This window comes from Arctopsyche grandis, chromosome 13, assembly GCF_051622035.1.
Source record: "Arctopsyche grandis isolate Sample6627 chromosome 13, ASM5162203v2, whole genome shotgun sequence".
Taxonomy (NCBI): Eukaryota; Metazoa; Arthropoda; class Insecta; order Trichoptera; family Hydropsychidae; genus Arctopsyche; species Arctopsyche grandis.
The window spans coordinates 29033222-29057205 of record NC_135367.1 but is presented as its reverse complement, the minus strand read 5'-3'; the positions used below and the strand labels follow the sequence as shown (position 1 = coordinate 29057205).

The 23984-nt window shown below is 35.4% G+C and overlaps 2 protein-coding genes across 5 annotated transcripts in view; one reads left to right on the top strand and one right to left on the bottom strand.

Moving 5' to 3' along the window:
- The window catches only part of lobo (coiled-coil domain-containing protein lost boys), a 108570-nt gene that overhangs the window by 2019 nt on the left and 82567 nt on the right, over positions 1-23984 (top strand). The gene's annotated exons all lie outside the window — the stretch shown is intronic.
- On the bottom strand, positions 73-22244 carry LOC143920687 (protein distal antenna-like). Of its 2 annotated transcripts, XM_077443626.1 has the most exons (4): positions 21775-22244; positions 21267-21418; positions 12456-12550; positions 74-3774 (listed from the first exon to the last, which is right to left on the bottom strand). In XM_077443626.1, coding segments are annotated over exons 3-4 (1719 nt in total). In that variant the 5' UTR covers positions 12458-12550; positions 21267-21418; positions 21775-22244; the 3' UTR covers positions 74-2057. The 2 variants fall into 2 exon arrangements, with proteins under 2 accessions (XP_077299751.1, XP_077299752.1); XM_077443625.1 differs by lacking the exon at positions 12456-12550 and having other exon boundaries at positions 73-3774; positions 21775-22165.

The window sequence follows — 23984 nt, the reverse complement described above, 5'->3', positions numbered from 1 at the left end:
ATTTATTGCTGTTGATTTTCTTAAATTTAGTTATAGGAATTGTATAGGAAGGGTAAAAGTGATAGAATGAGATAAGATGATGTAATACTTGTTTTATTAGAAAAATATTAAGGTACAATAGATTTTGAGTCATTTTAGATACATAAGCTTTATCTTTTCTTAAAAGAGATCACAATTCTATAAAATCTTACAATGGTAATAATATCCACATAAATTTGGCATCTTTTTTTTAATAAACTTTAAGGAGTGCGACAAGCAGACCAACAAATATTAATATAATTCTTTTTGTAACTTGACGCAGTGTTGGTCTCGCCCAATCCTCCTTTGCTCCGTAGAAATAACATCTAATTTGTCATGAGATAAGATCTTAACATAATAAAATTTACACCTATATTCTTTAAAATGAAATCTCATCTTTGGAAGGATCTAAGCCAGGCATGTCAAACTCGGATACACGATTTAGTTGTACTAAATTGTCTAAACATCAAAAGATCGAAACGAAAAGATAAAAAGATTCAAATTCCTTCGATTCAAATCATACTAGATTTATTGGGGACTTTTTTCAATTTGACATAGCTGATTTAAATGTATAGAAGAGATAATCGGGTAACATTATTACTAAAATTCTAAAAATTTATATCTACATACGTACGTAATGTTAAAAAAAATTAACGTAATAATAAAAGTCTTCTAGGCATATTTATCAACTTGATAAAATTACATAATTAAACGTGCAGTAAATCAAAAATTAAAATCGAAATTAGTATTTAGAAAAATTCTTTTTTCGAGAGTATTCATCGCGAACTGTATAACTAAATATAACCCTGGAGATCATTTTATAAGTATAATTTCTTGAAATTAAACAGTCTTTCGATCTTAATGGAAAATTATCAATAACTTTATATAAAAAAAGTAAAAAATAATATAGTACGTAGATACTTTTGGAAGCTGCGTGTTTATTTATAATATAATACATATATGATTTGGCTTTGTATGAACCTAAAGAGATATGTATCGCTCAAATGGCTATTTTTCTCTGAAACGATGACAATGATATTACATTAATTTAGCTAATCTCTCATATTAATGTGAATGTCTTCGAACTGATCATCAACAGTTGCAATACAATAATAATAATACTGTAGTTGAAGTTAACTTAATTCATTAAAAGTATGAAATAAATATTAAGTATTTACGAGTGTGTGTGTGTGTGTGTACGACTAACAATTAGATTACAAATAAATTTAAAAATTACCCGTAGGTAAAAAGCACACTAATACACAAATTTGCCTGTTATATTGGTATTTAATGAAGTAACTTTATTTAATCAACTATTGCTATTGCTCTAATGTGGTTTTTTTTTATATGAGAATGAAGCTATCATATTTATGTATATTTTAAAACATTCAAAATGTTTTCCATTTGGAGAAATCAGACATACATCGGAGCAAAAAAAAATGATATTATTTACAAAAAAAATTATATTACAATCGTCAAAATCGTAATACATACATACATGCATACATATAATCGAGGAAAAGGATTTGTAGAATTGTTTTTTTTTTTGTTTGATCAACATTTATGAATAAATACATTAATTTACAAAAGACCAAAAATGATACATTTTAGAAAAATAGCGACTCACTTGTAAACAATTCATAATATATCTCAGAATAATTTAATTACAATTTGTTGTTTTTGTTTTATACAAGGGGGGATTAAATACACACTTACAATATAAAAATAATCATCAGATAAGATATGCAGTTTTGCTACAAATGGGTATTCGCTTCGGTAAATTATAATATAATACAATCTGTATATTATGAAAAATGACAAAAGCGCACAATTTACAAACGTAAAGGAGATTAGAGCTTTGAGCAAAGTGGGTCTTAAAGAGAGAGATATATCTACACATCATTTTAATTTATCCTATCTATCTAAAAACATATAGTCAAAAATTGACTTTCCCTGTAGCGATGTCTTTGTAATTTATTTTAAATTTTTTCATATTATTTGAAATTTGGTAACATTTATTTTCACAGCATCGATTTGTCCTACTTACGCCTACTAATTCTATCCTTATTGTTAGTGTCGTGGTTTCGGCGTGTTGCATTAGCTTTTATGTTGTTCAACAGACCTTTGAGCTGATGAACCTGCATTCTGGTGACGCTGGGCTCCTGACATGCTTCCAGCCATTTAAGGAACTTCTCCCCGTGCTCCAATGCTTCGCTTACTTCACAACTGAATTCGTTCTCGGTGTTCGAGTCCTTCTCGTTCTCTTCCAAGATAGGCGGCTCCTTTATCGAAACGTTATTGTTGTTTAGTAACAAGAGATTATCTAATACAGCGCGTACCCTAACTTGATTCTTGCTGGAATCTTTCTCGGACTTTTCAGTCACACCGGGTGAACTTCGCTCTTTAAACGCCGTCTCCTCCACTTCTTCGGATTTGTTTTCTACGTTTTCGTCCACCCTGGTGTCTTCGACGTTCAACTCCTGCTCTTGCTCTCGTTCTTGTTCTTGGGATTGAATGTCATCCATTTTCTCCTTAGTTAAATGGGAATAGAGTATGTTGTCGTAGCTGTCGGTCTTTAGAGGAATTTTGTTCTTGTCGTCTTGCAGATTTAAATTGCCGGTGAATTGTTTGTAGTATTGCCAAAACCATGAGTTTTTATCCAAAGGTGGAATCACTGGTGAAATGTTGGACATTGATGATGACGTCCGAGTCAACGGATCTTTATTACTTCTACTGGAAGATATTGAATGCGAAAACGGTAATTGAGAAGTAGACGTATTGGCTAAGTTTAGCATTGCCTGCTGTTTCTTGAACCAATACCACAGGGCATCGTCGACTGGTTGTTCTTTATAAGAACTGTGGCTAGATCTAGTTCTAACTTTATCGCTATATGTTTCTAAATGGTTGTGAGATTTTCTATCCGACTTATGTTTATCTGTTGAATTGAGACCAGAACTGCTGCCCGAGCTGTGTCCGGGCTTGGGTGACCGTATGGACCTCAACATTTTGGCACTGGAATTTATGCTGTTAGCTAATGAATTGAGACTGGGATTCAACTGAGCAATTAAACTAAGATTAGTCGCAATCTCGTTGAAGCTCATACCTAAGTGGTTCTGACTGAGTCCGGAGAGACCGGACAAATGGTTCAAGTTCGACAACGGACTTATGGCACTCATGGATATCTTCGCTCCGGAGTCGTTCTTGAGTTTGCTTTCTTTCGGTGCACCCGAAGTGACGTCTCCGTTGACCTTGCTCAAATCCGATATGCTCTTTCCAAGCTCTAGTGAACTCTTGGAAAACTGGGAGAAGTCTGTCACCAGTCCGTCTCCCGATTTGGTCTCCCTATCGGTGGAGTCTTTGAGACGTGATAGATCCAAGCCGACGCGGTCCATCGCTTGCCCGTCAGACATGTCGATGGTGCCGTTGTACTGGGTCACGTTGCTCTGGGAGTAGTTGACCGGCACGGAGTTCAGATCGTACTTGGTTCTCTTTTCCGGTATGCCGGTATCCATCATGCCGTCTGAGGACTTGTCCGTGTCTGGGGTGGAGTGTCTGGAGGACATGTAGCGCAGCTTGTCCTCGTTCTTGCACCAGCCTCGCAGCGTCGACTCTGGCACTCCAATTTGCCTTGCCACGGAAGCCTTCGACTCTCCATCGTTGACCCGCTGGATGGCTTCTATCTTGTCGCTGGCGCTCAAAGCACGAAGGGGACGCTTGCCTTTACTCGGGGGTGTACCGGCCATGCAAATACCTTCCCTGTAATCAAAAAAATAAACCGCATTGAAATATTTGAAGCGAAACAATTAAATGTGGTATAAAACTTAAAAGCTTCGAAGCATCAAAATTATAATAAGGATGTGCGAAACGAGAAGCCAGAAGTTTTATTTTCTATTTACTTTAAGCATAAATGCAAAAATGTTAATTTTCCGTCTAGTTTTTTTTAGTTATATTAGTACATTGAATCCCAAGAGTGTTTGAGCTGATGGCAAATATTTTTGCTCACATTGTCAATCATTCGAGCAACTCATGTCATAAATAGACCTTGGATTTTGACCAGGCAGTATCTTTTTGGGGCGAGACTATTTGCCAATGGGCCGTATTGGTATCAAAGTTAATGGAAATACTTCTTCCACGATCAACCTAAACATATCCTTGGAGAATCAGATGGAGAAATTTTGTCCTTGTGGTTCATAGAAATATTCAACGCTAATTAGATGTCCGTTGATTTGATACTAATATATATAAAAACGGACGCGATGTGTGTATGTTTGTGGATATGTGACGGAAGTGAAGGGGTGTGGAGAATCTGGTATGTGCTCCTGATATTGAGCGACGGGTCAAATGCGCCTAAGCATGCGTGGAAGCGTACATACATACATGAAGACACACACACACACACAAGTTTGTATATAACAGCCAATAAGGTATCGCGGCCCATCGACCAATGATCTCGTTTTATTATTGAGTGTACACGCTGAGGTGTAAATATTTTGGTTTTGTTCCTTGCTTCATTGGGAGCTAGCAGACCGACGGATCGTGAACAATAAACTACCTCTACCATACTGCTGCGTCTTTCACTCCGATCTCATTACATTTGGCCATTCTGTCATTCGTTCCCTAATCACCATCCGCCCTATAGTAATCACTCATTCAAGATTATTTCGAATACGTATTCGGTAATTGCACCAATCAATACGCCTCGATCGCAGTCTCAATGACTAGCCAGTCGGTCAATTATCCTTCATAGCATTGCTCATTTTAGAACGATTATTTGTACTCGTTTAGGTACACACGAGTAGTTTACCTCAATTTTTTGTTTGTTTATGTTTGATTTTATATGTCACATCGGTCGATCATCGACGGGAGGGTGACACACACGCCGATGCATAATAAATAAGCGGAGGGACGAGCTCGGATACATTTTATCGTTGAATAAAAAGAAGATTGCAGACGGCTGGCCGCGTGGGTGGGTGGGTCCGATCGCAGTCATCATCATCATCATCATCATCGGCATCCCTTCTCGGGAGCGATTGTCGTCGAGCGCGGTGCGGTTTAAATGCCGCGCGTCGTTTATAAACGCGCAATGGCGGCTCTTTAAATAGCATCAAACCGCGTCGGACCGATTTTAGCGACGAGACGCGTCATCGCGGACACGCGACGCCCTTTTGACATCCGACAGTTCAAATCGCCACGTGGAAGAACAAGGAAGGGTCTCCCCGTCAGATGACAGTCTCTTCTCTTTTTCACCAATGCACACACACTGGTATTTTGTCTCAAAAGCTGGCCAAAAATCAAATCGTCACAAATTGAGTTTATGTTGGGGTCCCAAAGCAGGTAGATAAATATGAAGTTATACTGTGGAGTCTCAGCTGGGTTACACTCTTAAGGCGGTTTCAGACTAGCGTTTTATACGCGCGTATAATCTCGTTTTTTGAAGTGCATGTAGGCGCGTATAGGCGCTTCGTTTTCCATACGCGCAACTCGTACGAGCGTAGACGCGCTTATAAGCTCGTATTATCCATGTTGATACTAAATCACCACTAGCGGTTCGAGCGAAAACGCCGGAATAAGCCCGTGTACGCGCGTTCGGTTTTTTGAAGCGCGAAAAGTAGCGCGCGTGTAAGCGCGTATGCCGAAACGACCGTATACGCGCAGAAAAAAAACGCTAGTCTGAAACCGCCCTTACTAGCCAAATGTAGTCGCAATCGAATCCTGTCTTTCCTTGTGATTATTTTTATGCTAAGTGTTTTTGGTGGAAAAACTTAGTATATGTAGACGATGAAGAACAAGATATATACATACGCTAGATTAAACTAAGTTTCATTCCTTTTAAAATTTTATTTTATATGTTTCGACCTACTGTTTTCACTTAGGTTTTCTTTACATTTTTGTACAAATTGATGTTTTTAAACGTATTGTGCTCATTTTAGCCGCATCAAATTTATGTGATATGAAAGTTTAAGATGTCTATCTTTTTTCTAGCAAAACAAAGTTTGCACTAATTTGCGCTTTAATAAAATAATCGATAATTAAGCGTACTTTTCAAAGCGAAAACTAGTAATTATTACAAAGTGCCCTCCTGCGAAACTTGAGGAATTTCGACAAATTAAAAATGGTTTACAATCGTCAATAATGCACAGAAAGCCATTTTCTGGTAGAGAGCGTAAAAAATATTTTTGACCAGGTTTTCAGACCAAATACCACTCTGTATTATGGTTAAATGAGGTAGCCCCCCCCCCACCATATCGCTATTAAGTTCTGAACAACGTCTGAACTCATCCCAGACTTTTCTTATATCGTCCATCTACCTACCTCATTAGGGATTTTCCTTACACTCCCTTGGGTATCATTCGAGCACATCTTTCGTCCACTCAACTTCACCTTTCACCCAAATGTCATATAGTTGTGGACTTGAAGAGCCCCCACATGCATTGAGATCTGTATCGGTACAGGTTTCAGACATGTGTGTCGGAAATTTGTATTAGTTGCTAATCTTATTTGTATTAGTTACTAAATGAACCCGGTATGCGTTGCAATGCCACAATAACGCATGCAATTCCCGTTTCCATTCCTGTTTTTGGGCGATTTTTTTCCCGGTCCCATTTCCTTTTCCATTTGTTGGAAAAACGCAGGCGGCGAACACATTTGAAATTAATCAATTGTATGTTTATTTTACCCTAACAGCGCAGGTGGCGACGCGAAAACATTTGAAATTATTGCGTTGCAATGCCACTCATTCCCGTATTTCCCGTTTCCGGGCGATTTTTTTTACAGAAACCTTCGCGGACATGCAAACAATAACTCCTGTAAGTTTCATCGCAATCGGTTGAATGGCATAGGAACGCATACGTGACAAGACAGACAAATAGAGATTTTTATACATATGTACATATATATTATATATAGACTACTAATCGTATCATACGACTATATCAAAACGTTAATTAAGTAGTATTATTATTGTTAAGACTAATCGATGGTATTTTCTGATGACGCCAAGACTAGGGTTTACCCGGGAATTCACGGAATTTTTGATGTCCTGCATCCCGGGAATTCTTATCTCGAATTAAACGTTCTTTAAACTGTATTTCCATTTACCGAGCGAAGCCGGGTAGCGAATGTATAATTTAACTTACGATGAAACTATTATTAAACGAGTGTATCTTTATTGTATTGACGATTTCGCAATGTAAGAAATTATTTTAGATTTAGTGAGATGGGGCAATTGTATGTTTGGCGATGAATGAAGAGTTAAATAAAGATTTTTAAAAGGCAAATCTACAAAATAACGTAAATAAAAAAAGTGAAGTAAGAAGAGGCTAGTAAAAATAGCCTTGACTTTAAAAAAATAAACGAAAACATACATACATAGAGAAAAAATATATATGCAACTTTGAAAAAAAAATGTTTTCGTCCCTTGAAACCAGCATCGACCGAAATTGAAATTGTTTTTTCCAATGCTGGAAATATTTATGTCAAATCTAGAAATACGCTTTTAGATCCTTATTCAAATATTTTTTCCAAGAAATAAATATTTTGTTTGCTTATTTTTTCTCATAAGAAATAAATTAAATTGAAAAAACAAAGCTCACATCATGTGACATGATGTGAGCTTTGTTTTTTCAATTTATGTGTCCCGGAATTCTGGGAACGATCCCGAGCTCTTTCCCGTGTTCAGGGAAATCAGAAACCGTAGTCAAGCCCTCATACACGACGAGATCTGTATCGATTTTACACTTCACATCAATGGACAAATTTAAAGCATTTTATAAATCGGCGAATTCGAGACGCGGTGAGCTCGAATTTTGCGAGAAATGCGATGGGGTTGCCAATTTGTTAGAATTGTTTCAATGAAATCAAATAAATTGGCTAAAAATAAGTCTGATAGGAAACGATCGAACTAGAGTCACAAATACGAGGTCTGGCCAGCAGCACAGCCAGGGATTGAACCCGTGACCGCAAAATTAAAAACATTACACATTAAAACCAATCATGAAACATCGCTTTAGTCCAAAACCGTGTTTAATATCGCATCTGAATTAGAAATTTGTGTATGTTTACAGACACAGGCGAAAATACGATCCGACATTCATACATGCTGTGCATATAATCGAGTATTTAACATATGTAGACAATATTTTGTAAATGCATACGTTTTCTTAAATACTTATATGAGACACGTTGATATCTGCTTCCGCGATACTGATCTGTATGCAAATTAAAATTGGTACAAAGCCGAGTTGTATTATAATTTTGGATGCGCATTTCGCGGGACACGTTGAGAAGCTGTGGGTGGGAGTCGACGGGGGTCACCGCTGACTAATTTGCGAGGAATTCGCGAGAAAAAGGCGAGGGAAGTCTCCGGAATTCGAACACCGCCCCCATCCGGTCCCTGTTCGATTGTATTAATAGGAAAGGTTGACGAGCGCTGGAAAAATCACAGAGAATATGTATGTATGTACTTACTACATATATGTATTGTATATGAGGGCGCGCGCAACAGGTAGTCGAATATGTACTCGGATAAATTACAACCGTATCGAAAGACTCGATGACTTGGATGACTTTTATCAAAAATCAATTCAGAAGTTTCACCGCTGGAATTCGATTCGCGTTTTATTGCAATCGGCGCAAAAGTCAATCACGCGCCGGGCCCTTATCTGAAGACTTCTAACCCGAAGCCTACGCAGTTCGTTTTTTACTTTATTTTAAATACATATTATAAATATTTATTTAAATAGCGAGACGAATAAAAAACTTTACTTGAATAAATTTAATTTACTTGAACCCAAAATTTGATGTGTAATTTAAAATTTTATACGATTTCGATAGTCTAATTACTTTTTTATAAGTTGGATTTTTTTTCCGCCAACTTTCTTAACTAAATATGTAATTTGAACCGGTCGATGATTTTTCCTTTTGAGCGATTATATTAATTAGGTTTGACTCATAGTTGCATATAAATTGAATGCAACTAAAATTTACGACTTATAATATCCAAAAGGTATATTATAAAGACTACCATCATTTTTTTATGTTTTGAAAATCGCTATTATTTTTATTGACCTCTTCTTATTACTAACAATTATTTTATTCGTTGGCAATTAGTGATTCAGAGTTCAGAAAATAAAACTATCCCTTTTTTCGGCACGTTAAATAATTATAAACGAGAAAACATGGACCTGAATGGAATTGCAACTAAAATTTACGACTTATAAATTAGTCACCGGACCCAGAAGGTGCCGCGTATTGTTCAAAGGTTGTAAATGCATTGTTAAAGGTTTGCCGAACCTTTTTTACAAAGGATTTACAACAATGGAGCAATGGATAGCACTGTGACTATCCGGTGTCTACTTATAATATCCAAAAGGCATATTATGAAGACTACCATCGGCAACATTTTTAAAAAGAAGTTAAATTCTTTGTAAAAAAGCCCTTTTAACTACATATATAAATTTCAGCGTGAGCCCTATTTATTTCCCACTGCCTTTTTACAAGGAATGCTAGGCTTTGACTCACTATCTTCAAGAAGAATTATTGCCATTTCCAAATATTTCTTTGCAGTTTTAAAGGGAAGTATTGACAACCCTTCGATTTTATTGGAATTGAAATTTTGGGCGCCTGAATGCGGTAGAGCTTTGCGTCATCGTTTACTTTTCCAACCTATTCCTGCGAAAACGTCTGCTTTCAATAACTCGTCTCCTGTAAACGGCTATCCGATTCCTTAATGTGATACATGAACATTTGGACCTGTTTAATTGTCATGTTGATGAACTGGTCAGTATCATGAGATTCAACGCGAGTCTATATGAATGAGATGAATGATATTGGTAATTTTTATTATTCTTTTCTTTTTTATTGTAAGACTGGTGTGACGTATTGGGGCAACCTGTTAGGTCACATTGGTTATAATATTGTTATTATTATATATATAGAATAATCACCGAACCTGCGGACCACCGAAATGAAATATTGAGTACTTGTTTATTTATATATGTACGCTAACGGAATTCAATTGAAATGAGTTTAATTATGTAGTGTTAGTTTCAAAATTTTTACTCATTTCGGTTTCATTTGAGTTGTTTAAATCATTTTTTTATATTTTTCTTTGTTATTATGAAAGATGAATTAATCAATACCATTCTTATTGTCTGAAGAGGGTCAAATAAAATGATGGAAGCTACTTTTTAAAATTTAAGCAATTTTTGTATTTATTTATATTAAAAAAAGAAAACAACAGCATTACATCGTATGTACATACTACATATGTATATACAATATAAATTACAATAGAAAACTACATTAGAAGCAAGAAAATGAACAACATGAATTAATGTGAAATAATGAAGAATTACGGAGGTGTCGGATTGGAAATTGGAAAAGGATCTTACTTATAAATAAGGACTGTTAATTATATAATTCAAAAGGTTAAACAAAAAACAATAATCATAAATTTTCTACTAGATTTCAAGGAAACAAAACGATCATTGTGAAGAAGTCTGGAATTGCAGTAGGAATTAATTTTTATATTTACTTTCCTCCTCAACAATATTATTATCAAAACTGTAATAGCATTTTTAATTTTCTGGGAGTCCTTATTTTGAAAGAAAATTTTTCAAATTTTGCATCGACTAACAACTGGCGGAAGTCCAATTTTCAGTTCCAAAAACATTATTTCTGTTTGACTTATTAATCCACAAATTGATATTACTTCGTTTAATTCGAAATGTCCGGAATCTCGGAAAAGCAAAATAAACGTGTTATGTTACAAATATTTTTAAACGCAAATTATTATATCTAATGGTTTGAAAAATATTTCTCGAAATGAAGTGGACTTATGCCACTTTCAAATATAACGGCTCGTATGTAGATTGACGTTTTTTTACGTCTCGTAATATTTTCAGGTTAGTGCTGAAATTTTTCCAGACGTTTGATCTTCAGACACTCGCAATTTTCCGTTTGATAAATTCGAACGCCCTTTCGTTCCGACCGATAAATTTTACGATGCGATTTGCAATTTTTATTTTTTAAGATAGCTTACTTATCAGAACAATAGTAATAAAAAAACGGGTGCATGAAACACGGTAGAAGTGAAAGTTATAAATTTAGAAAACAATATTTTTACTAGGTGAATATAAATTACATCTTATGATGTCGTTACGATGATGATAATTATCACCGATAGACTTCGTTCAACTTCAATAAGCGGACGTTGCAAACAATGCGCGAGTTAAGGGCCGAGGACAACCCTCTACCCTTATTATTAATATATCACTAATTCGTCACTAGTATGACACCATTATGTATGAATCTTTCATTGACACATGATGTGTAATCAATCATAACGATTAAAACGACTAACCAGTAGGGATAAGACACACCGTTGATTTGTGGCACACCTAATTGAATAAGTAGCACCATTGATTTGTGGCACACATAATTTAATAAATAGCACCATTGATTTGTAGCACACCTTAAGCACTGACTAACCAAAATTGTACGACACGTGTCGTCAACACTTCATTGTTTTAAAGAAGAGTATGTAAACTCATTACTGTTAGAATTTAAGTTAGTCCGTAATCAGCTCTAGTACTGAACTCGTCTGCAATTCTTTATTCGCGCACGTTTCGTTACACCGTTTCCGTAACGCTTTTAACATTATGTAAGTTCTTTGTGCTTGACCGTACACGGCGATGGTTCAGAATCGATAGGCGTCGTTCGAGCGTCGAAATTAAAAGATCGAACCGAGCCAGAAGGGGACCGAATGGGGTTTGTTAGCGGGGGTGGGTTCGGTTTCGCGCCCCTCGATGCGTGGTGCAGCGAGACGTGCAAAAAATGTGCAACGAACATGGCCGACGCGAAATATTCGATCGGGCGAAAAACACAAACGGACGGACGGACGCCCACACCACCCCCACACGCCTTTAGGCCCGCACCCCCCTACCCTCCCTCGCACTTTTTTATTTTTTTGACCTTTTTTCGGTCGGTGATTAACACCCGAGTCCGATTTGACCGAATAGTTGTTTGCTCATTTTTGGGCTTTAAAAGGCGTGCGTGCAGACCCCACCCTCGCACTTTTAGGGTTAATACACGTATGTATGTATGTACATGTATACAAATGTGTGCGACCGTGAAATTGTAATAAAACCGTCGTGACCCACATGCGAATGCGTCGTCTGCACAATAATAATATAAAAAAAAATTGAGCACCTCCCCATTCTTGCTGCCACTGTGTGTGTGTGTGTGTGTGTGTGTGTGTGTACGTATTATATAATATGCATACTTGGAAATGTAACAGTGCAAGGTGTGATTATTAAATTATATTTTTTTAAATAAAATCATAAAGCGGGAAAAATAAGCAGCATTTTGTGTTTGTTTCTAGCAATTTAAACATAATCAAATTATATATAATGTAAATATGTACACGCTTTACTTACATCTCATGTGTTATTTTTTACATAGTGATTTGTAACGGATGCAAGTTAAGTCGCTCGTAGCGCTGACTGGATGATTGGTGCGTTATATGTATCTCCTATAACAATTAAATTAAATTGAATTAGTTCTCAAGAAATGTCACATTGTTAACAAAACACTGGTATAAGGTTTGAATTCAAACTTAAAAACATTATTTTGTTACAAACTATGTATAGACGCTTTGCTTTGGTCGGGCACGCGTGAATTTCAATTCAAGAGGTTCGTTTTCGGCTATCAAAAATATTTTTTTCCATTGTATACATATGTACGTATTGTATTTCAAGTCGATATTACGACAGTTATTCCTTTTTCGTATGCATTCATTATCAGTATAAGCACGGCCGTAGCCGGAGTGGTGGGGGGGGGGGGGGGGCTATGGGGGCGCCAGTCCAACCCCCTAAAGATATGTCCCATGATCGTGAGTGAATTCTTTGCACCTTACGTATTTTTGCTTATTTTATTGAAAAAACAAGAAGAAAAAATTGAAAAATTAATTTGATAATTTTCTCCGAAAAAGTCACAAATATAATGAATTCATCTTCATATTCTAATGGAATGAATTCCCCGGATATATTTATTTTCTCGAAGAGTATGTCTCTAATATTTACATAATCTAATATTAACAATATTTACATAATATTATTTATTTATAATATTTACATAATCTAAATTGTTGGTTCATAAATCTGTGACGTCATCGAACAAATGATTCGATTCAAAAGGAGCCGTCTTTGCACCGGGGGCGAAGCCCTAGGGGGCGCATGCGCCGGATTCTGGTATACATATATTTTTTTATAAGAGACTTACTATATATGTTTGTTTGTTCGGAAGTCAATTTAATAAAAAAATCAAATGAGTATTCAAATAAATTTATATAAAATAAAACTATTCAAATAAATTTATTAAAATTAGATTAGTCATGTTCAAGCGGTTTATATTACAAATGGCGAGCGAAGCCGGGTAATACAGCTAGTCTAATATACATATGTATACACTACACATTTTTTCAAAAAATTTTCGAACGAAAAAAAAGGTAATATAATTTTTTTTTATTATTCGCTTGTGTGTGTGAAGGGGGGGGGGTACTTAAACTTTTGTTTTAGCCCCTACCCCCTAAAAAATCTCGGCTACGGCCATGAGGATCAGTATTATTTTCAAAATCACCACCGAACGTGTATTCATTGACTATAGGCGAAAAATGTTCGCCAAAATTTTCATACAATCTTTATAGCAATATAAAATACAATCTTTATACAATTTTTATAGCAATGTTTTATCTCGAAATAAAATAATACTAAATTTGGCTTCAATTGTTGAATAATAATATTTATGAATTTCAACCTAAGTACGGTTGGGTTTATTATTTTATGACTTGAATATTTCCAGATATGCTTGAACAGATGCATTCGTACACTGAGACGATTTAGCGTAACAATATTTTATCTCGCAATGAAATATAATTACGTATTTAAAATATCCTGCGTTATTGTTATTATTAATATATGTATGTACATATGTAACAAAGCCGTTTCAACAAGAGGAAAACAAATCGTAAATCCATTTCTACAGGAAATTTTGCGATTTGATAAGTGGAGGGGGGGGTGGGGGTGGGAGGGTTTCTGTCGGTTTATCCGTTTGAATGGGGGGTATGGGTATTATTTCAGCGACGGAAGATTTTATAAAAAGATTCACGTCTGCCGAATATTCGCAACGGGCGTCCTGGGTAGACCCCCGGAGCCCCCCGCTAATGCGCAAAGTTCGCCGAAATCGAATAAACTTTTGATGACCTTCCAGGCAAGTCTCGAACAAGAGGGGGAGGTCCGCGGACGATGAAATTAAATGCGCTAGCGCCACGTGAATTTTAATTAAGGGGGGAGTAGGGAGTTCTAGACTCCGGGGAATGGAGTTCGCAGTCTACCCCCGCAACCTCGGGAAAAAACTATTTGTCCCCCTACCCGACGGGAGAGAGTCTGAGAGTAGAGTGTCCCCGATGTCAAATTAAGGTTGATTTTGCTCATATTTGACAATTACAATTTTGACTTGTATATATACAGGCATACAATTTCAATGAATATTTTAGAAGTCTGTGGATATCCTGACCTATTTGACATAATAAGAGAGTGAAGCTAATAAAAAGCTTCTAAAAAATGACTTGACTAGTAAGTATAATATAAAGTTCGAAGAATATCGCATTTAGGATTAGACGCTCTCAGTCCAAAATCAAGCTAGAAAGTCGAAATCAGACAGTTGAAAACAAAGATTAACCCTGTGAGTGCTGACGTCTTTTCTGTTGAAAGCCAGCCCGCCACGCTGAAAATTTTGCCAACATTTCCAACTAGAATTATTTAGAAATCCAACAGAAAGCAGGTGTAAAAATTGTAGCTAATCCAAACAAATCCTAGATAACTACCGCCGAGGATTTCCGAGTTTTGTAAAGGTGTGTTTAGACTGTCTAAGATATCTTGCAACAATATAAACACCAGCACCTTGTCCATACAAACGTATTAGACTTCTCCCTTCCTCAATTATGGCACTAGAGAAATTATTTTTGCTATGGATATCCACCACTGGGTTGCATCTATCGTTTTATTTTTTGATTAGTTATTTTTTATAGGAGCTAGGAGCCGCCAAACATCAATAAAATCGCCTCTTTTTTACACCCACGAAAAGAGTCCAGCGTGCTTATTTAACGGTCGATTTAAAAAAAATACGCGCATAGTTGCACAGAAAATATCTTTCTCATACCGATGATGAAATTTTTTTTAAAATTGGTCCAGTTTCGGAGGAAAAAATAGGAGAATACGAAACCTCGATTTTGTCGATTTAAAATACGTTTTATCTGGTCGGAGCGCAACTGTCGCATTCACTCAATATATATATCGAAGAAAGGAAAAAAAATTAAGGTTTCGGGTGTACAGCCCTCTTAATGAATGTATGTATGTATTTTTCCAAAGCTAGTTCCATTTTCTTCATTGTTGTTAAAATGTAATGCTCACAATCTAGATGCCAAGCCACAATCCAAAATACTCAGCAGTTACGGATTTCCATCGAGAAATTCTGCTAGGGTTATAAATTCAGAAATTCCGGTGTCAACCAGTCTTTATAAACATTGACACGGATTACACGACCCATATTCAATGCATTTTTTTTTAATGTTACCTGGAAAGGCTTAGCGGGTAGTATTCTTGTTTATTTTTTACATACTCTAAAAACATTTTTTAGTATTTCCGGCTGGCTGATGGACTCGTTGGCAAAACGCCGATCGGCGTTGGTCACGAGACCGAGCAGAAAGGCGTTTAAAGTGGCGGAATACATGCGGCTGTTGGCCATAACATGCATATAAACATTATAATATAAACTTTTTAATCATTCATTTTATGATCTATTAGTGACGTAAAGATATATATGAGAACCGACAATGCAAATTTTATAAATGGTGTAAAACAGTTCAAGTTATAGGCGTTTAAATCACAATCACTGTCTCGAAAAATGTCGGCAATCACACGATCACCGTCTCGAAAAATTCTGGATTTTTGAACATGTTTATGACAATTAAATTTTTCCAACGACTTTTTCTATCGGGGGCCAAACCTCACACGTTGGCAAAGTTTCAAAGCGATCGGAATAATTTAGGAAGGGGTGTTTTACTAACGAACGTGAAACTAATATATAACTTAAATAAAAATGGAGCTGATTTATATCATATATAGGTATGTGCGCGGCCCTTGAATAGGGACTAGGGTACTGCAGTACACCTTAGCCAAAACGGTTTTTGTTTGAAGAAACGAGCCACCACTGGATAGGTAACTATTTAATGCGAAAAATCAGCTTACAAAGTTTATATGATATCAATTACGAAAGTGATATTTTTGGGTCTCGTGAAACTTGGCAAACGCTAAATCTTGGTTTCCATTCGTCGAAGACATTTGTTGTGAACCTCTGCGATAGCATACGCGTAGATAATGCCCAAGAAAACAAATTATTCTGCAAACAATTAAATTTTAGCTGGACGGTTAGTAAAATCAGGTGGGAGATGATCGACCCCGCTAGATGGCACGGGGATTGAGTAAAAGTTCATAATTTGACCTCTGGACACTTTATAGTTCAATTTAAGAGTTGATGTTATTAATAGTTTGCGTTTAAATTATTCTACAATATTAGTAAATTTTGCAAATATGTACATACAGAGCTTTAGTAATAACACTACAACGTACATAATATTTATAGAAATACGTGGGTGTAATTGGATGGAAGCACGTGTTCTGAATTTGTTCTTTTCAGGAGACATTTTAAAGCGTTTGAAGTGTCGTAGGTAATCATTTTGAATATAGCCTTGGAAAATGTGATGCGTATTTATTTATGTATGTATATGTACGTGTACGTTAAAGCTGCATAAATCACTAAAGGGACATACATATGTTTAGATAAATCTGAATATATTAATAGCATCGATGAATCCTTGGTGTGAACTTGATGAAGGGGGTCGACCGTGTCGAGTCGGTTAGAGTGCACAAGTACATAAAAACGATGGCAAATATTGTTTATACTTATGATCGACTGTTCGTCATCAAATCTGGGTTTGGGTACACTGGTGGATTTGAAGATTTTTTTCATTTTCTTCCAAATATTATAATATATGTAGATTTAGATAAATAGAATATGATATACTACGATAATCATATATACTATTTATGTAAAAGGGAGGCCATTACCGAAGTAAACCGGTAACTAGTCTGGAAAATAGCTCAGTAATTTATTAATTTTACCAGTAAATCAACAGAACTTAGGCTGCGTTTTATCATATTCTTCATATTTATTTTATCTTCTGGCAAAATTAGTCAGACCGAGTGCTTTATCCAGAAGAAAAAAATGTATAATAATGAAAATAATAGAAGTTATAGAACGGATTTACAAGGAAGATGTAGTAAATCTATCAGTTTCAGTTTTATTTTATATTTATCAAATTATGTTTCCTTTGCTGCTATCTACGAATAAAAAAATAGTCCTATATAAAATACTAGTGGTGCTACCCAGCTTCGCTCGGTAAATGAAAATAAAATGAAAACCATGAAAAAAATCTTCATTTGTTTTTTGATTAAATTTATTTTGTATTTTGAACTGAAAAAAAAATTTTAACGACCGACCAATCAAAAAACAACTTTGACGACAGCCAATCAGAAACGATTTACAGACACCGTTTCGGTTTTATATATAAGATTATATACATATGAAGAATTCATTACCAGTCGTATCTTTCTTTTGGATTTTTTTTTTGTCTTATTATGTGTAATAAATAATGTTTATTAGCGTTTGTTTGAATATATTAACTACAGAATGAGTAGTTTATTTTTGCGATTGAAAAATCCGGCAAGTTACCGGAAATTGGTAATAAAAAGATCGGATCACCAATAAACGGAAATTAGCTATGCAAAATTATCTGGCGTTATCACAAACTATACAAATCTCATTATAGGTGACTGATTAACTTTTCCAAATATTATGCATGTAGATTCAATGTTCGCGGAAGAGATGAGCGAAATCGTTTAATTTTCGAGCCGCGTCATGATAGCCGGTCGGAATCCCTCACCTAGACCTTGACAAAGGAAAGTTTTGCACCGAAGCGAACGATTTCATTTCGCGAAATAATTGTGACACTGGGTTAATTATGGCCCTTCGCGTCGAGAAAGTTAGGACGCTTTGCAACTAACTTCCGCAACATTTCAAAACAAATATATTTATGCACGAACTTACATACACACTTGCGAGTCTCGTGACATAATCGTGTTACAACACATTCGTATTATGTTATTATTATATTATTACACACAATATGCACATACGTTTGCAGAAATAATATTGGGGGAGAAGGGGGCGGGTGGGGGAGACCGGTCGGTCGTTTACGGGTTAACGCTCATTTCCCCATACGAGGGGAACAACAGCTGATCGCACGTGCGCACATCCCCACGTGTATTTTTGTGTGTGTGTGCACACGAATGGCTAAACTTTTTCAATGTTCATTTGCGGCGAGGGCAGGTCAGGATCAAGGGTGGTTATTCTCCCGTTTTATTGTATGGACGGCGACCCACCTCATCCCACCCACCCCCTGTCCAACTCTCTCGCAATAATCTGTTATGATGTTCTGGCTACGAAAATACAATACGAAATCGTCAATTAAACGGTGTATTTGTTTGTTCGTCCCCGGCGATCGCGATTATTCGAATTGGTTGAAAGAAGGTTCGTTTGCGAAAAGTGTTGATAATGATATGTGTTTGATGATGTGGGTGGTATGGTATGGTATGGTTTAGTCGACGTGGTGTGAATAACGTTGGGCATTTCTGGGAAACGTATCTGTTCGAATCGAGAATACGCGGCTTTTGTAATCTGATTCTGTTAATTGAAATCAGGTGGTTTCGGAATGCGAAAGACTCGTAATCGTTTGGGTTCATTCGAAATGGTTAAAAACTCTCAATCATTTCAATCGCGTAGTCAGTTAGGAGTAAAATGCGCTTTAGTTTGGCTGTTTTAGTTGGATTAGCGTAATGGTCTTGTTAATAAGTCATTAATGATAAAATTAAATGTGTGTCAAATTACTTCTTTCACGCGATACATTTTTTAGAATGCGATTGAAGAAGTGAAAAGTTTAAGACATAATTCTTCATTAAGGGAATTTCTTTACTAATATTATAATTGCATGACAAAGGATAGCATTATAAATATGAAAAACAAGATATTTTCTTATATATATTTAAACTTCAATATTTCGTCAATTGTTTAGTAAATCGTTTTTTGTTTTTTTAAATGCTTTTTATTATTACGAAATTATGTTCACAATACGTCTTATATGTATTTTAATAGCTACTGATCTACTGATCATTTTCTATTTTACAATTTAATTTAATTTGGTTAGTAATCATAGTATTATATTATTCTATTGTTAATCTACAGCAAAATAGGAAAAAGAGCTCAAAACCCTATAGCAAATCGTTTAAATTTAAGCATATATACGGACATCAATATTTAAAATTGAATGTATACTGATATTATTTAAAATTATTGTATAAATTCCACGATTTGCTAATATTTTGTTTTTGTTTTGAGAAATATGTACATACATACGTATGTATGTATACGGAGTTCATAATAGGCTTTTGAGCTCTTTTCCTATTATGCTTTACATTAACATTAGAATAATATAATACTATGATTACTAATAAAATTGAATTAAAATTGTAAAATAGAAACTGATCAGTAGATCAGTAGCTATTAAAATAGGTATAAGATGTATTGTGAACATAATTTCGTAATAATAAAAAGCATTTAAAAATCAAATACGGAGTTCATAATGAAGATTGTTCTAATAATGTGAAGCTTAAAATTGCCCTCTTAAAAATATAAAAAAGGTCAGCAATATCTTAATTATTAAACACCTGCTTTTAATGAAATTCGTTCAGAACAGGGAATGCAATACCGGTAAATCGCTAAAATTTCGCCATAGGTAAATTTTAAAATATACCGGTAATTATCGGAAACTATTTTATCGCGAGTACATATACATACAAATAATTGCGTAATATTACATTTAAAATCGATGCAAATGTCGTATTATGGATTATGTCAATTTTCAGTATCAAATTTGGCTATTTAAAATTGATATATTTACCGGCTAAAACAGACCCAAGCAAATTGTAATAAATGTGATTATACGGTTGTTTCAATTATGATTGAAACTTTTAAATGGTCCAAACTTTAAATAAATAAATACGATTACTTAAAAATAAAGAATAAAATGTATTTATTATTACGAATTACATTACATTATTCACCTGAGATTTATTTTTAATTATTTATGTTCCAATCTAGGTTAACGTTTTCAGTAAAAGTAACCGAATACAGTTATCTAATCCATGTAAAAAAATTCCATTTATAGGTAAATAGCAGTAGTAGTTAAAATCATTTAACGTTTATCGACTTATGAAATTCAACGGAAAATTGCAATCCCTAGTTCTAAATAAAAATGATTTATTCTTTTTAATATTTACTAGAAGAAAAAAATTACAAACTTATTTTAATAATTATATATTATGTCGGCAAATAAATTTTGAAATGAGTGAAACGTAAAGGAGGTATGTAAAAATGTAAATTTCGTAATTAGTGCAATATTTAAATTATTAACAAAAATCGAAAACAAAAGAAGTAAACTGATTGAAATTCAAATTATTATCAATAATCGAAAACAAAAGAAATAAATGTATTGAAATTCAAATTATTATCAATCGAAAACAAAAGAAGTGAATTTAGTCGTAGATTTAAAATATAATGTTTATATTTCAGTTTGAAAAAAATTCAATTAGATATATGTACATACATAATATGACATGAACATTGAAAAAGACCGATTGTAAATTTAATTTCTAAAATTGCCGGCGATCATAAGGGTAATAATTAGAAAGGGTTGTTCTCGTAAATACGAGTCGTAGAATGGAAATGAATTTCATTGAGTAAAATCGGCGGGCGGATTTCCCTCGAGGAACAATATGTACGAATGTAGTATTCGGAATGCAACACGTTCCGCAAACTTTTCAATGTTAATTTGCGAAGGGCAGGGTCAAGGCGACAATAAAATCATACATTTACATTACGCCACCCGAGATGCCGAGACCACATGCATTATGGATGCGTGTCAACGCCATTATCGGTTTCACTATCGGATACGATACGATACGTACATTATCGAAATATATATATATATAATAAATAATATATTGTGTACTCACCGCAACTTTGAAAAGTGACGTCGACTCATAACTGTCGTAGATATGTTTCTCTCTCGCGAAGACGAAAAGTTTTGCGCACTTCACTTTTATGCGTGCACACTTCCGCAACTACGTACGTACGTACGTACTCTCTCGTCCGGATGTGTCAAAAACTGTCGACAAATCATAAACGAAATCATTAATATGTACATACATATGTATATATATATAAAACATGTAGATTTTCGAAACAAATTCGAACAAAACCTAGCGAAACACACACTGGCAACTTTTCAAAACAACCGTCACTTTTAAACCAATAATAATTTTTCGAAGCCAGTAAAATTGAATAATTACGTATGCTTTCTTTGACGCATGGGTCTCGGGGCGCGATAAGTTTTATCGCACTGATTTTAACGGCGATCGTTATAACCTTGCAGAGAACAAACACGGTCTTGCGGAATTGTAAAACAAAATGTATGTATGTAAAACGCACTTAATCACTTAATTTGAACGTGAATATATTTACCAGTGATATAACATAGTGCGGAGTTGGCGTTTTTGTGGGAGGTTGGCAGGTCCGAGACGGCGGGTAGCACGTGCACTTTTGAAAATGATCGCGAGGCGATTGCGATTGCGATTGCGATTGCGATTGAGGGAAGGGTAGTTGGTAGTTGGTAGTTGGTAGTTGGTAGTTGGTAGTGGGTAGTGGGTAGAGTGTGGAGTGCAGACGGCCGGTTGGTAGCGCGGCGAACTCGCGACTCGCGAATTGTGGCGTTTGGCGTTTGGCGTTTGGCGTTCGACGTTGGAACGTGGAGTTCGCGCGGACAGCAACAGCAACAGGCTGCGCGCAGGACGAAGCGCACAAGCTGACCCGAAACGAGCAGACGAGCGCCCGCTGCCGCGACCCGACAGCCACTGAAAAATGTCCATCGGCCGGCTATTGTTGTGCCGCCACGAGGCAATGTTTACCGCAGAGATACACCACACCACTACCACACCACTGCCACTCTGCACCCACACGCCTCAACACGCTCTCCGACGTCTTTCACGGAAAGCCCTACTCGGCTACTCCCTACCTATCTTATAATTATAATTGCACCATCATTTCGACAACAAACTTTTAAATACTATACTGTACCTACTCGACACTCGATTGAATCAGAAGCTTTGATGTGTGACAAGCAGGGCTGACGATAAGGGGGGATTCTTGGGGCCCGTGCTGTTGAACGGCCCCAATGTGAACTAAAATCCGACCGCAAATAATAAATCTACATATTTGTTTATTATTTTTTATGATAATAATAACAATATTATTTATGACCAATGTGACCTGACAGGTTGCCCCAATGCGTCACACAAGTCTTACAAAAAAAAAAGAAAAGAACAATAAAAATTGCCAATCATTCATCTCAATCAAATAGACTCGTGTTGAATCTCATGAAACTGACCGGTTCATCAACATGACAATTAAACAGGTCCAAATGTTCATCTATCACATTAAGGAACCGGATAGTCTAGATTGATTACAAGAGACGAGTTACTGAAAGCAGACGTTTCCGCAGGAATAGGTTGGAAAAGTAAACGATGGCGTAAAGCTCTACCGCATTCAGGCGCCCAAAACTTTAGTTCCAATAAAATCGAAGGATTGTCAATACTTCCCTTTAAAACTGTAAAGAAATATTTGAAAACGGCAATAATTCTTCTTGAAGAGAGTGAGTCTAGCATACTTGGTAAAAAGGCGGTGGGAAATAAATAGGGCTGACACTGAAATTTATAAAGTTAGAAGGGCTTTTTTACAATGAATTTAGCTTCCTTCTAAAAATGTTGCCGATGGTAGTCTTTATAATATAATATAAGTTGCATTCAGGTCCATGTTTTCTCTTTTATAATTATTTAACGTGACGAAAAAAGGGATAGTTTTATTTTCTAAACTCTGAATCACTAATTGCCAACGAATAAAATTGTTAGTAATAAGAAGAGGCCAATAAAAATATAAGCGATTTTCAAAACATAAAAAAATTTACAGATATTAAAAATTGACATGTAACCCAATTTATTGAACTATTGGTAGTGAAATGTGTGTAGGTATAGGTATAAATAAAAATTAAGTTCATCCATAGTGTATGTGTATGCATTTCATAAACAAATAAATCAATGTAAAAAATAATAATAAAAATATACATATGAGACGGAGGAAACAATCGGTTTTGGACACAAAACATTAAAATACCTGCAATACAAATTTCACAAACTTGTGAAATTACATAGGCATGTATACGTACTGCTAGGTGTTGATTGGATACTGTCAATAATTCAAAAATAGGTTAACACGTCAAAATCTAGTGTTTTATCTGATGTTTGCAAATTATCAAACACAATGATTCTAATTATGTACTTATTAACATTTTAATCATACGAGTAACAACAGATGAAATGTCACATGTACATTTGTTGTATTTATATATTAAAGATAAGGTATTGTTTTCGTGAAAAATTTTTATTGTAAGATTTTGGTTGTATGTGTATTTAGTATTGATACCAAATTACTTTTTATGTTTTATCATTCTTACGCACTACAAATTATGTATTTTCTAATTCGATTAGATAATTATCCGAGTAATTGCCATCCGAACGATGTGAAAAGGTGGTACGATGTATAGCCATATGTTATAGCCATAAGTAAGGTGTGTTGCCTGCCTAAGTTACTCACCCATAAACACGAGTCGAATCAATCTG